General features: G+C 49.0%; 1 protein-coding gene across 1 annotated transcript in view; it reads left to right on the top strand.

Moving 5' to 3' along the window:
- Positions 1-7,847: 7,847 nt before the first annotated feature.
- Positions 7,848-17,114, top strand: part of LOC143981578 (uncharacterized) — a 67,058-nt gene continuing 57,791 nt past the window's right edge. The window contains exon 1 of the mRNA XM_077479545.1: positions 7,848-7,940. Coding sequence (XP_077335671.1) covers positions 7,869-7,940 — 72 coding nt within the window. The 5' untranslated portion in view covers positions 7,848-7,868. The remainder of the gene's footprint in view (positions 7,941-17,114) is intronic.

Genomic DNA, 17,114 nt, shown 5'->3' with positions numbered 1-17,114 from the left:
GATAGATGGATGGATGGATAGAAGGAGAGATAGATGGATGGATAGAAGGAGAGATAGATGGATGGATGGATGGATGGATGGATGGATAGAAGGAGAGATAGATGGATGGATGGATGGATAGAAGGAGAGATAGGATGGATGGATGGATGGATGGATGGATAGAAGGAGAGATGGATGGATGGATGGATGGATAGAAGGATAGATAGATGGATGGATGGATGGATGGATAGAAGGAGAGATGGATGGATGGATGGATGGATGTATGGATGGATAGAAGGAGAGATGGATGGATGGATGGATGGATGGATAGAAGGAGGATGGATGGATGGATGGATGGATGGATAGAAGGATAGATAGATGGATAGAAGGAGAGATGGATGGATGGATAGAAGGAGAGATAGATGGATGGATAGAAGGAGAGATAGATGGATGGATAGATGGATGGATGGATGGATGGATGGATGGATGGATGGATGGATGGAAGGAGAGATGGATGGATGGATGGATGGATGGATGGATGGATAGAAGGAGAGATGGATGGATGGATGGATGGATGGATAGAAGGATAGATAGATGGATAGAAGGAGAGATGGATGGATGGATAGAAGGAGAGATAGATGGATGGATGGATAGAAGGAGAGATAGATGGATGGATAGAAGGAGAGATAGATGGATGGATGGATGGATGGGTGGATAGAAGGAGAGATAGATGGATGGATGGATAGAAGGAGAGATAGATGGATGGATGGATGGATGGATGGATGGATAGAAGGAGAGATAGATGGATGGATGGATGGATGGATGGATGGATGGATGGATAGAAGGAGAGATGGATGGATGGATAGAAGGAGAGATGGATGGATGGATGGATGGATGGATGGATGGATGGATAGAAGGATAGATAGATGGATAGAAGGAGAGATGGATGGATAGAAGGAGAGATAGATGGATGGATGGATGGATAGAAGGAGAGATAGATGGATAGAAGGAGAGATGGATGGATGGATAGAAGGAGAGATAGATGGATGGATGGATGGATGGATGGATGGATGGAAGGAGAGATAGATGGATGGATGGATAGAAGGAGAGATAGATGGATGGATAGAAGGAGAGATAGATGGATGGATGGATGGATGGATGGATGGATGGATGGAAGGAGAGATAGATGGATGGATGGATAGAAGGAGAGATAGATGGATGGATGGATAGAAGGATAGATAGATGGATAGAAGGAGAGATGGATGGATGGATAGAAGGAGAGATAGATGGATGGATGGATGGATGGATGGATGGAAGGAGAGATAGATGGATGGGTGGATAGAAGGAGAGATAGATGGATGGATAGAAGGAGAGATAGATGGATGGATGGATGGAAGGAGAGATAGATGGATGGATGGATAGAAGGAGAGATAGATGGATGGATGGATAGAAGGATAGATAGATGGATAGAAGGAGAGATGGATGGATGGATAGAAGGAGAGATAGATGGATGGATGGATGGATGGATGGATAGAAGGAGAGATAGATGGATGGATAGAAGGAGAGATAGATGGATGGATGGATGGATGGATGGATGGATGGATGGATGGAAGGAGAGATAGATGGATGGATGGATAGAAGGAGAGATAGATGGATGGATAGAAGGAGAGATAGATGGATGGATGGATGGATGGATGGATGGATGGAAGGAGAGATAGATGGATGGATGGATAGAAGGAGAGATAGATGGATGGATAGAAGGAGAGATAGATGGATGGATGGATGGATGGATGGATAGAAGGAGAGATAGATGGATAGAAGGAGAGATGGATGGATGGATAGAAGGAGAGATAGGTGGATGGATGGATGGAAGGAGAGATAGATGGATGGATGGATGGATAGAAGGAGAGATAGATGGATGGATAGAAGGAGAGATAGATGGATGGATGGTGATGGATGGATGGAAGGAGAGATAGATGGATGGATGGATAGAAGGAGAGATAGATGGATGGATGGATAGAAGGAGAGAGAGATGGATGGATGGATAGAAGGAGAGATAGATGGATGGATGGATGGATGGATAGAAGGAGAGATAGATGGATGGATGGATAGAAGGAGAGATAGATGGATGGATGGATAGAAGGAGAGATGGATGGATGGATGGATAGAAGGAGAGATGGATGGATGGATGGATAGAAGGAGAGATGGATGGATGGATGGATAGAAGGAGAGATGGATGGATGGATAGAAGGATAGATAGATGGATAGAAGGAGAGATGGATGGATGGATAGAAGGAGAGATAGATGGATGGATAGAAGGAGAGATAGATGGATGGATAGATGGATGGATGGATGGATGGATGGATGGATGGATGGAGAGATGGATGGATGGATAGAAGGAGAGATAGATGGATGGATAGAAGGAGAGATGGATGGATGGATGGATGGGTGGATAGAAGGAGAGATAGATGGATGGATGGATAGAAGGAGAGATAGATGGATGGATAGAAGGAGAGATAGATGGATGGATGGATGGATGGATGGATGGATAGAAGGAGAGATAGATGGATGGATGGATGGATAGAAGGAGAGATAGGATGGATGGATGGATGGATGGATGGATGGATGGATAGAAGGAGAGATGGATGGATGGATGGATGGATGGATGGATGGATAGAAGGATAGATAGATGGATAGAAGGAGAGATGGATGGATGGATAGAAGGAGAGATAGATGGATGGATGGATGGATGGATGGATGGATAGAAGGAGAGATAGATAGATAGATAGAGATAGATAAGGATAGATAGATAGATAGATAGATAGATAGATAGATAGATAGATAGATAGATAGATAGATAGATAGATAGATAAGGATAGATAGATAGATAGATAGATAGATAGATAGATAGATAGATAGATAGATAGATAGATAGATAGATAGATAGATAGATAGATAGATAGATAAAGATAGATAAGGATAGATGAATGGATGGGATGACGGCTATGAATATCACATATGCATCATATGGCTTGCCGACCCTAAACCACAGGGAGGTCACACCCCATCCACCCCAAACACCATACACACTCTATCTTTTTTACAGTTTTTAGTTCCTGTATCCTAGGCAAAAATAACAAAGGCGATATCTCATGCATGCGCAGACACACGCTGTGAGTCTATAGATCCTGTCAGAGACCCATGGTGTGTCTGTGCATGCATGAACTCACAAAAAAAAAACAATACATGAAGAAGGTCTCTGCCGGTCCATGGGATGTGACAGAGATCCATGGAGTATCTGACCATGTGTGGGCAGGTAGGTGGATTTCACACATGCACAGGCACGCCTCGGATCTCTTGCCAAGTCTTGTAGACCTGAAAGAGACCCGCGGCTGGTCTGAGCATGCATGGGAGATCCAAGATGGCAGCATGGAAACTGAGCCACCGAGAAGAACTCTGGCCAGGAAGGACATCACTGGACTCCACGGAGTAGTATATGGATATTTTCATTTACATACAGGAACAGTTACTAGGAAGTAAAACTAAAAGTGTAGCTGGGTGGGGTGGAGTGTCCCTTTGAGAGTCATGTTAGGCCAACAATGTGCAGATTAGCATGTGTGTACAATTTTCAGTAGGGTAAAGAAATGTTGATGAAGGTGTTGAAGGTGATGGTGATGAAAGTGAAGGTGATGGTGATGAAGGTGTTGAAGGTGATGGTGATAAAGGTGATGAAGGTGTTGAAGGTGATGGTGATGAAGGTGTTGAAGGTGATGGTGATGAAGGTGTTGAAGGTGAAGGTGATGGTAATGAAGGTGATGGTGATGAAGGTGTTGAAGGTGATGGTGATGAAGGTGATGGTGATGAAGGTGTTGAAGGTGAAGGTAATGAAGGTGATGGTGATGAAGGTGTTGAAGGTAATGGTGATGAAAGTGAAGGTGATGGTGATGAAGGTGTTGAAGGTGAAGGTGATGGTGATGAAGGTGTTGAAGGTGATGGTGATAAAGTTGATGAAGGTGTTGAAGTTGATGGTGATGAAGGTGTTGAAGGTGATGGTGATGAAGGTGTTGAAGGTGATGGTGATGAAGGTGATGGTGATGAAGGTGTTGAAGGTGAAGGTGATGGTAATGAAGGTGATGGTGATGAAGGTGTTGAAGGTGATGGTGATGAAGGTGATGGTGATGAAGGTGAAGGTGATGGTAATGAAGGTGATGGTGATGAAGGTGTTGAAGGTGAAGGTGATGGTGATAAAGGTGATGAAGGTGTTGAAGGTGATGGTGATGAAGGTGATGGTGATGAAGGTGATGGTGATGAAGGTGATGGTGATGGTGATGAAGGTGATGAAGGTATTGAAGGTGATGGTGATGAAGGTGATGATGGTGATGGTGGTGAAGGTGATGGTAATGAAGGTGATGGTAATGAAGGTGATGGTGATGAAGGTGTTGAAGGTGAAGGTGTTGAAGGTGTTGAAGGTGAAGGTGTTGAAGGTGTTGAAGGTGAAGGTGATGGTGGTGAAGGTGATGGTGATGAAGGTATTGAAGGTGAAGGTGATGGTAATGAAGGTGATGGTGATGAAGGTGTTGAAGGTGAAGGTGATGGTGATGAAGGCTTTGAAGGTGAAGGTGATGGTGATAAAGGTGATGAAGGTGTTGAAGGTGATGGTGATGAAGGTGATGGCGATGAAGGTGATGGCGATGAAGGTGATGGCGTTGATGATGGCGATGAAGGTATTGAAGGTGATGGTGATGAAGGTGATGGCGTTGGTGGCGATGAAGGTGATGGCGATGAAGGTGATGGCGTTGATGATGGCGATGAAGGTATTGAAGGTGATGGTGATGAAGGTGATGGCGTTGGTGGTGATGAAGGTGATGGCGATGAAGGTGATGGCGTTGATGATGGCGATGAAGGTATTGAAGGTGATGGTGATGAAGGTGATGAAGGTGATGGCGTTGAAGGTGATGGCGATGAAGGTGATGGCGTTGATGATGGCGATGAAGGTATTGAAGGTGATGGTGATGAAGGTGATGGCGTTGATGGTGATGAAGGTGTTGATATGGAAATATTACAGGGAGGTCACACTGTAGCTCTGCCCGGTGAACTCGGGACAAACTCAGATATTTTCCGGAGGGAGGGAGAGGTCTCATTGTTTAGATGATCTTGGCTCAGAAAGGACGAGTAGTGATAGAACTTTGGGTGAAAAAGGAATTTATGTCCATTATATGACCCCTCCCATCATTCCTAACCCCTCCCATCATCCCTAACCCCTCCCATCATTCCTAACCCCTCCCATCATTCCTAACCCCTTCCATAATTCAGCTTTTTTTAGTGACCCCCCTCCACAAATATACTTAATTTTTGTCACTGACTCACCATGTCATCATGTGACTCCCAGGCAACCTCCAGTCTGGTTAGATTGTAAGCTCTAATGAGCAAGGCCTCTGACTCCTCCTGTATTGTACTGTCTGCCCGGATGTTGTAAAGTGCTGTGCAAACTGTTGGCGCCATAAAAACCCTGATTAATAATAATAATTCCTGGACTTGTCATGATTGGTTTATCAGATCATTCATGATAAGTATTGTGCTATGAATATTATTGTTATACAGCATTGTCATCATCCTACAGGGACCAGCTGAACATCCCCATGTAAACTTTTACATTATATGTATCCATAATATAAGAATAATAATAATTGATGATAATAACAATAATAATGATAATAATACAACACAATAAAAATAGATACTACTACCCCCAGGGCTGGGGTGGGCAGAAGGAGCACCTGCCCTGGGTGCAATGGCTTACTGTAAGGATGGGGGCACCTTCATTCTGTTACAAGAAGTAGCAGTTTGGCATATTTGCCCTGGACAATGAATGACCTTGTCTCAGCACTGACTACTACTACTTCTACTACTGCCACTACTACTGCCACTACTGCTATTACTACTACTGTCTGCCACTACTACTACTACTGGCACTACTACTACTGCTATTACTACCACTGCTACTGCTACTACTAGTGCTACTAATTATACTACTACTGCTAATAATTATACTACTACTATTACTACTGCTACTACTACTACTGCTGCTACTATTACTACTGCTTCTACTGCTACTAATACTACTGCTGCTGCTACTACTACTACTACTACTACTACTGCTGCTACTACTACTACTGCTACTACTACTTCTACTGCTACTACTGCTACTATTACTATTACTAATAATAATACTATTATTTATAATAGTATAACACAATGAAAAATAAATACTATGACTACTGCTAATAATAATAATAATAATAATAATAATAAATACACAATACAAATAAATACAACTACTACTTGCTAATAATAACAAGGCTGCATTGATGAGCACTGATGAGGCGGCACTTATGGGCACTGATAGGCTGCGCTGATGGGCACTCATAGGCTGCACTGATGGGCACTGATAGGCTGCACTGATGAGGCAGCACTGATGAGCACTGATGAGGCGGCACTGATGGGCATAGATGAGGTGGCACAGATAGGCACTGATAGGCTGTGCTGATGGGCACTGGTAGGCTGTACTGATGGGCACTGATGAGGCTATACTGATGGGCACTGATAGGCAGTACTGATGGGCACTGGTAGGCAGCACTGATGGGCACTGATGAGGCTGTACTGATGGGCACTGATGAGGCTGTACTGATGGGCACTGATGAGGCTGTACAGGTGGGCACTGATAGGCTGCACTGATGAGGCAGCACTTATGAGCACTGATGAGGCAGCACTGATGGGCATAGATGAGGTGGCACAGATGGGCACTCATGAGGTGGCACTGATGGGCACTGATAGGCTGTACTGATGGGCACTGATAGGCTGTACTGATGGGCACTGATGTGGCTGTACTGATGTCCCAGAACAAGGGCTTCCCCGCTCCACCGTGATTTGTCTATACGACGGTCGGGAAGAGGTTAATATGTTTTTTTACTGAAATGTTGTTTTTCGTAGACATTTGTGGTAATTATTGTGTGACATAAAACAAATGGAACTACCGCTATTTTATTCTCTAGGGCATCTGCTTTCAGAACATATATAATGTTTTTTTTTTTTTTTTTGTGGGGGGGGGGGAGGGGGGGGTTATGTAATCTTCAGGGCTAAATAGATTTTATAAACGTGTACAAAACACGTATAAATGTCAGACAGTGATAGAGATGAAGGAGGAGTTCCCCTTCCGGAAGATATTACTTTTCTACCCCATAAGATTGGTTATTTAAAAAAAAAAAAAAAAGCCTTGAGCTCTGCAGAAACAAGTAACAGAAGTAATATATATATATAAGGATACATTGTATGTGAATAGGAATCCTCTGTAGTATATATATATATATATATAAGGATACATTGTATGTGAATAGTAATCCTCTGCAGTATATATATATATATATAAGGATACATTGTATGTGAATAGTAATCCTCTGCAGTATATATATATATATATAAGGATACATTGTATGTGAATAGTAATCCTCTGCAGTATATATATATATATATATAAGGATACATTGTATGTGAATAGTAATCATCTGCAGTATATATATATATATATATATATAAGGATACATTGTATGTGAATAGGAATCCTCTGCAGTATATATATATATATATAAGGATACATTGTATGTGAATAGGAATCCTCTGCAGTATATATATATAAGGATACATTGTATGTGAATAGGAATCCTCTGCAGTATATATATATATATATATAAGGATACATTGTATGTGAATAGGAATCCTCTGCAGTATATACAGTATATATATATATAAGGATACATTGTATGTGAATAGGAATCCTCTGCAGGGCCATTGCCTTGTATGGCGGTCGGGTCTCTGGGAGGGCAGAGAGGACAATGACCCCCCGTGTGCAGACCGCCGACCTCCTCATATACACCAAGACTTTGGACGGGAGAGTCGCCGGGACGGTGAGTGGAGCACAATGACCACAGACATCCCATAATTATCACTGGCACAAATCCCGCAGAGGGGTATTAACCCTTCACAGCTCCGTCACCCCCCCCCATGGAGGGGGCTCTGGGGTGACCCGAGTGTAATCACCCCAGTGGTCACCAACCCCTGTCCTCAGGAGGACCCACTAACAGGCCAGGCTGGCAGAATACCTGAAATCCATCCCAGGTGATACCATGTGCTGCCGGATTCCAGTCTGCATCTCCCCCAGGGTAATACATAAAACCTGCCCTGTTAGAGGGTCCTGAGGACAGGGTGAGGACCACTGATATACAGGAACCCCGGAGGGTCCTTCATTATAATCACAGGTGTGGCCCCAAAACCCAAACATATTTGTGTGTGTGCATGTATAATCAGAGCCGTGGATGGTGCCAGCAGGGGCAGAGATTGGTGTCAGTTTTGCAGAGATTGGTGTCAGCGGGGCAGATATTGGTGTCAGCGGGGCAGAGATTGGTGTCAGCGGGGCAGAGATTGGTGTCAGCGGGGCAGATATTGCTGTCAGCAGGGCAGACATTGGTGTCAGCGGGGCAGATACTGCTGTCAGCGGGGCAGATATTGGTGTCAGCAGGGCAGATATTGGTGTCAGCAGGGCAGAGATTGGTGTCAGTGGGGCAGATATTGCTGTCAGCGGGGCAGATATTGGTGTCAGCGGGGCAGAGATTGGTGTCAGCGGGGCAGAGATTGGTATCAGCGGGGCAGAGAGCGGGGCAGAGATTGGTGTCAGCGGGGCAGATATTGCTGTCAGCGGAGCAGATATTGCTGTCAGCGGGGCAGATACTGCTGTCAGCGGGGCAGAGATTGGTGTCAGCAGGGCAGATATTGGTGTCAGCAGGGCAGAGATTGGTGTCAGTGGGGCAGAGATTGGCTTCAGCGGGGCAGAGATTGGCTTCAGCGGGGCAGAGATTGGTGTCAGTGGGACAGATATTGGTGTCAGCGGGGCAGAGATTGGTGTCAGCGGGGCAGAGATTGGTGTCAGCGGGGCAGATATTGCTGTCAGCGGGGCAGAGATTGGTGTCAGTGGGGCAGAGATTGGTGTCAGCGGGGCAGAGATTGGCGTCAGTGGGGCAGAGATTGGTGTCAGCGGGGCAGATATTGCTGTCAGCGGGGCAGAGATTGGTGTCAGCGGGGCAGATATTGCTGTCAGCGGGGCAGATATTGCTGTCAGCGGGGCAGAGATTGGTGTCAGCGGGGCAGAGATTGCTGTCAGCGGGGCAGATATTGCTGTCAGCGGGGCAGAGATTGGTGTCAGCGGGGCAGAGATTGCTGTCAGCGGGGCAGGAACAGTGGACGGTGTCAGTAGTTTTTATTTTTATAATTTTTTTGCAAGTTTTTTTAGGACCCCCGTTAGGGGGCTTTGGTGAAATATCAGGGGTCTAAACAGGGGGAATCGGCATTACACAGGGGGATTAGGGTGTGCCCAGGCACACCTGTCACGCCCTGTGCGCACGCCCATGATTATAATTATGGGGCACAGTGAATTGCCAGGGTTTTCGGGGTGCTGGAGGGACATAGAGACACAGAGGAGGTCGGAGTCATTGTCACACTTTATGTACAATGTCTCCAATAATCAGAGCGCCACCCAGAGGAGGAAGTCTTCATATCATTTATTATTTGTGTCTGTAAAGTAGACTTTGTGTGTGTTTCTGGGGATCTACAGGGACCCCTTCACCATACAGGGACCCCTCCACCATACAGGGACCCCTCCACCATACAGGGACCCCTTCATCATACAGAGACCCCTTCATCATACAGAGACCCTTCCATCATACAGAGACCCCTCCATCATACAGGAACCCCTCCACTATACAGAGACCCCTCCACCATACAGGGACCCCTTCATCATACAGGGACCCCTCCACCATACAGAGACCCCTCCATCATACAGGAACCCCTCCACTATACAGAGACCCCTCCACCATACAGGGACCCCTCCACCATACAGGAACCCCTCCACTATACAGAGACCCCTCCACCATACAGGGACCCCTTCATCATACAGGGACCCCTCCACCATACAGAGACCCCTCCATCATACAGGAACCCCTCCACTATACAGAGACCCCTCCACCATACAGGGACCCCTCCACCATACAGGGACCCCTCCACCATACAGAGACCCCTCCATCATACAGGAACCCCTCCACTATACAGAGACCCCTCCACCATACAGGGACCCCTCCACCATACAGGGACCCCTTCATCATACAGAGACCCTTCCATCATACAGAGACCCCTCCATCATACAGGGACCCCTCCACTATACAGAGACCCCTCCACCATACAGGGACCCCTTCATCATACAGGGACCCCTCCACCATACAGAGACCCCTCCATCATACAGGAACCCCTCCACTATACAGAGACCCCTCCACCATACAGGGACCCCTCCACCATACAGGGACCCCTTGATCATACAGAGACCCTTCCATCATACAGAGACCCCTCCATCATACAGGAACCCCTCCACTATACAGAGACCCCTCCACCATACAGGGACCCCTCCACCATACAGGGACCCCTTCATCATACAGAGACCCTTCCATCATACAGAGACCCCTCCATCATACAGGAACCCCTCCACTATACAGAGACCCCTCCACCATACAGGGACCCCTTCATCATACAGGGACCCCTCCACCATACAGAGACCCCTCCATCATACAGAGACCCTTCCATCATACAGAGACCCCTCCATCATACAGGGACCCCTCCACTATACAGAGACCCCTCCACCATACAGGGACCCCTCCACTATACAGAGACCCCTCCACCATACAGGGACCCCTCCATCATACAGGAACCCCTCCATCATACAGGGACCCCTCCACCATACAGGGACCCCTCCACTATACAGGGACCCCTCCACTATACAGAGACCCCTCCACCATACAGGGACCCCTCCACCATACAGGGACCCCTCCACCATACAGGGACCCCTTCATCATACAGAGACCCTTCCATCATACAGAGACCCCTCCATCATACAGGAACCCCTCCACTATACAGAGACCCCTCCACCATACAGGGACCCCTCCATCATACAGGAACCCCTCCATCATACAGGGACCCCTCCACCATACAGGGACCCCTCCACTATACAGAGACCCCTCCACCATACAGGGACCCCTCCACTATACAGAGACCCCTCCACCATACAGGGACCCCTCCACTATACAGAGACCCCTCCACCATACAGGGACCCCTCCACTATACAGAGACCCCTCCACCATACAGGGACCCCTCCACTATACAGAGACCCCTCCACCATACAGGGACCCCTCCACTATACAGAGACCCCTCCACCATACAGGGACCCCTCCACTATACAGAGACCCCTCCACCATACAGGGACCCCTCCACTATACAGAGACCCCTCCACCATACAGGGACCCCTCCACTATACAGAGACCCCTCCACCATACAGGGACCCCTCCACTATACAGAGACCCCTCCACCATACAGGGACCCCTCCACTATACAGAGACCCCTCCACCATACAGGGACCCCTTCATCATACAGGGACCCCTCCACCATACAGAGACCCCTCCATCATACAGGAACCCCTCCACTATACAGAGACCCCTCCACCATACAGGGACCCCTCCACCATACAGGGACCCCTCCACCATACAGAGACCCCTCCATCATACAGGAACCCCTCCACTATACAGAGACCCCTCCACCATACAGGGACCCCTCCACCATACAGGGACCCCTCCATCATACAGGGACCCCTTCATCATACAGGGACCCCTTCATCATACAGAGACCCTTCCATCATACAGAGACCCCTCCATCATACAGGAAGCCCTCCACTATACAGAGACCCCTCCACCATACAGGGACCCCTCCATCATACAGGAACCCCTCCATCATACAGGGACCCCTCCACCATACAGGGACCCCTCCACTATACAGAGACCCCTCCACCATACAGGGACCCCTCCACTATACAGAGACCCCTCCACCATACAGGGACCCCTCCACTATACAGAGACCCCTCCACCATACAGGGACCCCTCCACTATACAGAGACCCCTCCACCATACAGGGACCCCTCCACTATACAGAGACCCCTCCACCATATAGGGGCCCCTCCACTATACATAGAACCTCCACCATACAGGGACCCCTCCACCATACAGGGACCCCTAGACCCTACAGGGACCCCTAGACCATACAGGGACCCCTCCACCATACAGGGACCAATAGACCATACAGAGACCCCTCCACCATTCAGGGACCCCTCCACCATACAGGGACCCCTCCACCATACAGGGACACCTCCAACATACAGAGACCCCTCCACCATACAGGGACCCCTAGACCATACAGGGACCCCTCCACCATACAGAGACCCCTCCACCATATAGAGACCCCTTCACCATTCAGGGACCCCTCCACCATTCAGGGACCCCTCCATCATTCAGAGACCCCTCCATCATACAGGGACCCCTCCATCATACAGGGACCCCTCCACCATTCAGGGACCCCTCCATCATACAGGGACCCCTCCACCATAAAGGGACCCCTCTTCCATTCAGGGACACCTCCACCATACAGGGACCCCTCCACCATGCAGGTACCCCATCCACCATTCAGGGACTCCTCCACCATACAGGGACCCCTAGACCATACAGGGACCCCTCCACCATACAGGGACCCCTCCACCATACAGAGACCCCTCCACCATACAGAGACCCCTCCACCATATAGAGACCCCTCTACCATACAGGGACCCCTCTACTATACAGGGACCCCTCTACCATACAGGGACCCCTCCACCATATAGGGAACCCTCCACCATTCAGGGACCCCTCCACTATACAGGGACCCCTCCACCATACAGAGACCCCTAGACCATAGAGGGACCCCTCCACCATTCAGGGGCCCCTTCCCCATACAGGGACCCCTCCATTCTACAGGGACCCCTCCACCAAACAGGGACCATGCCTTCATACAGGGACCCCTCCACTATTTAGGGACCCCTCCATTGTACAGAGACCCCTTCATTGTTTAGTAAGCCCTCTATTATACAGAGATTCCTTCACAATACAGGGACCCCCCATCATGCAGAGATTAATTATACAGGGACTTCTCCATCATACAGAGACACTTCTACCATACAAGGAACCCTCCATTCTATAGTGAGCCCTCTATTATACAGGGGCCCCTCCATCATATAAGGATCTGTCCATTGTACAGGGATCCCCCACCATGCAGGGACCCCTCCACCATGCAGGGACCCCTCCACCATGCAGGGACCCCTCCACCATACAGGGATCCCCCCACCATTCAGGGACCCTTCCACCATTCAGGGATCCCTCCACCATGCAGGGACTTTTCCATCGTACATGGAATTCACCACCATACAGGGACCCCTCCATTATACAGGGATTCTTTTTTTTTAAATAGGGACCCCTCCACCATACAAGGACCCTTCCACCATACAGGGACCCCTACACCATTCAGGGATCCTTTCTATCATACAGGGATCACTCCACCATACAGGGTCCCTTCCATCATACCGGGATCACTCGCCCACACAAGGACCCCTCCATCATTCAGGGACCCTTTCCACCATGCAGGGATCAATCCATCATACAAGGACCCTTCCTTCATACAGGGAGCTCTCCACCATTCAGGGGCTTCTCTGTCATAGAGAGACCCATTCATTATACAGGGATCCTTTTTTTAAAATAGGAATCCCTACACCATACACAGAACCCTCTATTATACATCAAGCCCTCCACCATACAGGGACCCCTCCACCATACAGGGACCCCTCCACCATACAAGGACCCTTCCTTCATACAGGGACCCATACTTTATATAGGAATCCCTCCTATAGAATGAAGGGGTATGGTGAATGAGTCCCTATATGGTGGAGGTGTCCCTATATGGTGGAGGTGTCGCTATATGGTGGAGGTGTCCCTGAATGGTGGAGGTGTCCCTGAATGGTGGAGGGGTCCCTGAATGTTGGAGGGGTCCCTGAATGGTGGAGGGCTCCTTGTTTGGTGGAGGACTCCCTGAATGGTGGAGGGCTCCCTATATTATGGAAGGGTCCTCGTATTGTGGAGGGTTCCCAGTAGTGCGAGGGGTCCTATATGATGATGGGGTATGGTGGAGGTGTCCCTATATGGTGGAGGTGTCCCTATATGGTGGAGGTGTCCCTGAATGGTGGAGGGGTCCCTGAATGTTGGAGGGGTCCCTGAATGTTGGAGGGGTCCCTGAATGGTGGAGGGCTCCTTGTTTGGTGGAGGACTCCCTGAATGGTGGAGGGCTCCCTATATTATGGAAGGGTCCTCGTATTGTGGAGGGTTCCCAGTAGTGTGAGGGGTCCTATATGATGATGGGGTATGGTGAAGGTGTCCCTCTATGGTGGAGGTGTAGGGGATCAATTCATTATACAGGCACACCTCCATCATTCAGGGACCCCTCCAGCATACAAGGACCCCATCCACCATACAAGGGACCCCTCCATCATGCATTGACCCCTCCATCATACAGGGACCCCTCCATCATACAGGGACCCCTCCATCATACAGGGACCCCTCTACCATTCAGGGACCCTTTCCATCATACAGGGATCACTTCACCATACAGGGACCCTTCCATCATACAGGGATCACTCCACCATACAAGGACCCCTCCACCATTCAGGGACCCTTCCACCATACAGGGACCCCTCCACTATACAGGGACCCCTCCATCATACAGGGACACCTCCACCATTCAGGGACCCTTTCCACCATACAGGGATCCTTTCCACCATACAGGGACCCCTCCACCAGACAGGGACCCCTCCACCATACAGGGACCCTTCCACCATACAGGGATCCCTCTCCCATACAAGGACCCCTCCACCATTCAGGGATCTTTTCCATCCTACAAGGACCCCTCCTTCATACAGGGATCACTCCACCATTCAGGGACCCCCTCCACCATACAGGGACCCCTCCACCATACAGGGACCCCTCCATCATACAGGAATCACTCTCCCATAGAAGGACCCCTCCTTCATACAAGGACCCTTCCTTCATACAGGTATCCATCCACCATTCAGGGACACCTCCACCATACAGGGACCCATACTTTATATAGGAATTCCTCCTATAGAATGGAGGGGTATGGTGGAGGTGTCCCTGAATGGTGGAGGTGTCCCTGAATGGTGGAGGTGTCCCTGTTTGGTGGAGGGGTCCCTGAATGGTGGAGGGCTCCCTATATTATGGAAGGGTCCTCATATTGTGGAGGGCTCCCAGTAGTGTGAGGGGTCCTATATGATGATGGGGTATGGTGAAGGTTTCCCTCTATGGCGGAGGTGTAGGGAATCAATTCATTATACAAGCACACCTCCATTATTCAGGGACCCCTCCACCATGCGGGGACACCTCCATCATACAGGGACCCCTCCACCATACAAGGACCCCATCCACCATTCAGGGACCCCTCCACCATTCAGGGACCCCTCCACCATGCAGGGACCCCTCCATCATACAGGGACCCCTCCATCATACAGGGACCCCTCCATCATACAGAAACCCCTCTATCATACAGGGACCCCTCCACCATACAAGGACCCCATCCCCCATTCAGGGACGCCTCCATCATACAGGGACCCCTCCACCATACAGGGACCCATCCATCATACAGGGACCCCTCCATCATACATGGACCCCTCCACCATACAAGGACCCCATCCACCATTCAGGGACCCCTCCATCATGCAGGGACCCCTCCATCATACAGGGACCCCTCCACCATACAGGGACACTTCCATCATACAGGGACAATTCCATCATACAGGGACCCCTCCACCATACAGGGACACTTCCATCATACAGGGACACTTCCATCATACAGGGACCCCTCCACCATACAGGGATACTTCCATCATACAGGGACACTTCCATCATACAGGGACCCCTCCACCATACAGGGACACTTCCATCATACAGGGACCCCTCCACCATACAAGGACCCCATCCACCATTCAGGGACCCTTTCCATCATGCAGGGATCAATCCAAAAAAGATGAAAGACTCTATTTGGAGTGGGGATTGGGATCCAGAGAATAGATGAGTGCCGCTCAGTATTAAAGGGTTCTTCTCTCTTCAGGATATTCCAGTTAGTAGAGTAGGAGGCAGTCTGTTTCCAGGTATTTACTAAGATTTCCTCCCAGTGGAGGACACTGGGCCCGTCCCGGAGGGAGGGGTGACCTGTGCGGACGGTCACCGGACTTTGCCCGGGAGGAGCAGTCTTAGGCGTCTCCATTATTTTAGGCAGCAAAACAAACTCTTCCAGCCAGGTAATGTTTAACGTAACAACATTTTCACCAACTTCTCCACAATTTCGGTTTAACCTTTTCATGCCCAGAAGTCATTGAAGTCCAGATGACCGGCTTCCATATTCATCACTTTACATGACTTTCATTCTAGGACTAAACTGCCCATTGAAACACTTTTAAAGCGTTTGTAAAGGCTGAAGGTTTTTACATTCTATGCATGAAGGTAAAAAGCCTTCTGTGAGCCCCCCCCCCCCCCAATACTCACCTGAGCTCCCTGTTGATCCAGTGATATGCACGAGAGCCTCGGCTGTCCCGTGACTCCCTTTCCTCATTGGCTGAGACAGCAGCAGGAGCCATGGGCTCCCACTGCTGTCAATCACAGATAGTTAAACAATGAAGAGAGATTGGGGGGGGGGGGGCAAGGCCGAGCTGCAGCTCTATGTGTCTTATGGACGCACAGAGCAGGGCTCAGGAGCAAGCAGCCAAATGTTTGACCATTCTTCCAGAAGTGCATTTGTGAGGTCAGGCACTGATGTTGGACGAGAAGGCCTGGCTCACAGTCTCCAATCTAATTCATCCCAAAGGTGTTCTATTGGGTTGAGGTCAGGACTCTGTGCAGGCCAGTCAAGTTCCTCCACCCCAAACTCGCTCATCCATGTCTTTATGGACCTTGCTTTGTGCACTGGTGGGCAGTCATGTTGCAACAGGAAGGGGCCATCCCCAAACTGCTCCTACAAAGTTGGGAGGATGAAATTGTCCAAAATGTCTTGGTATGCTGACGCCTTAAGATTTCCCTTCACTGGAACTAAGGGGCCAACCCCTGAAAAACAACCCCCACACCATA

This window comes from Lithobates pipiens, unplaced genomic scaffold, assembly GCF_037356315.1.
Source record: "Lithobates pipiens isolate NorthernLeopardFrog02 unplaced genomic scaffold, aLitPip1_a1.2 Scaffold_16, whole genome shotgun sequence".
Classification (NCBI taxonomy): domain Eukaryota; kingdom Metazoa; phylum Chordata; class Amphibia; order Anura; family Ranidae; genus Lithobates; species Lithobates pipiens.
The sequence above is the reverse complement of the archived record's forward strand: the minus strand, read 5'-3'. Positions and strand labels throughout refer to the sequence as shown.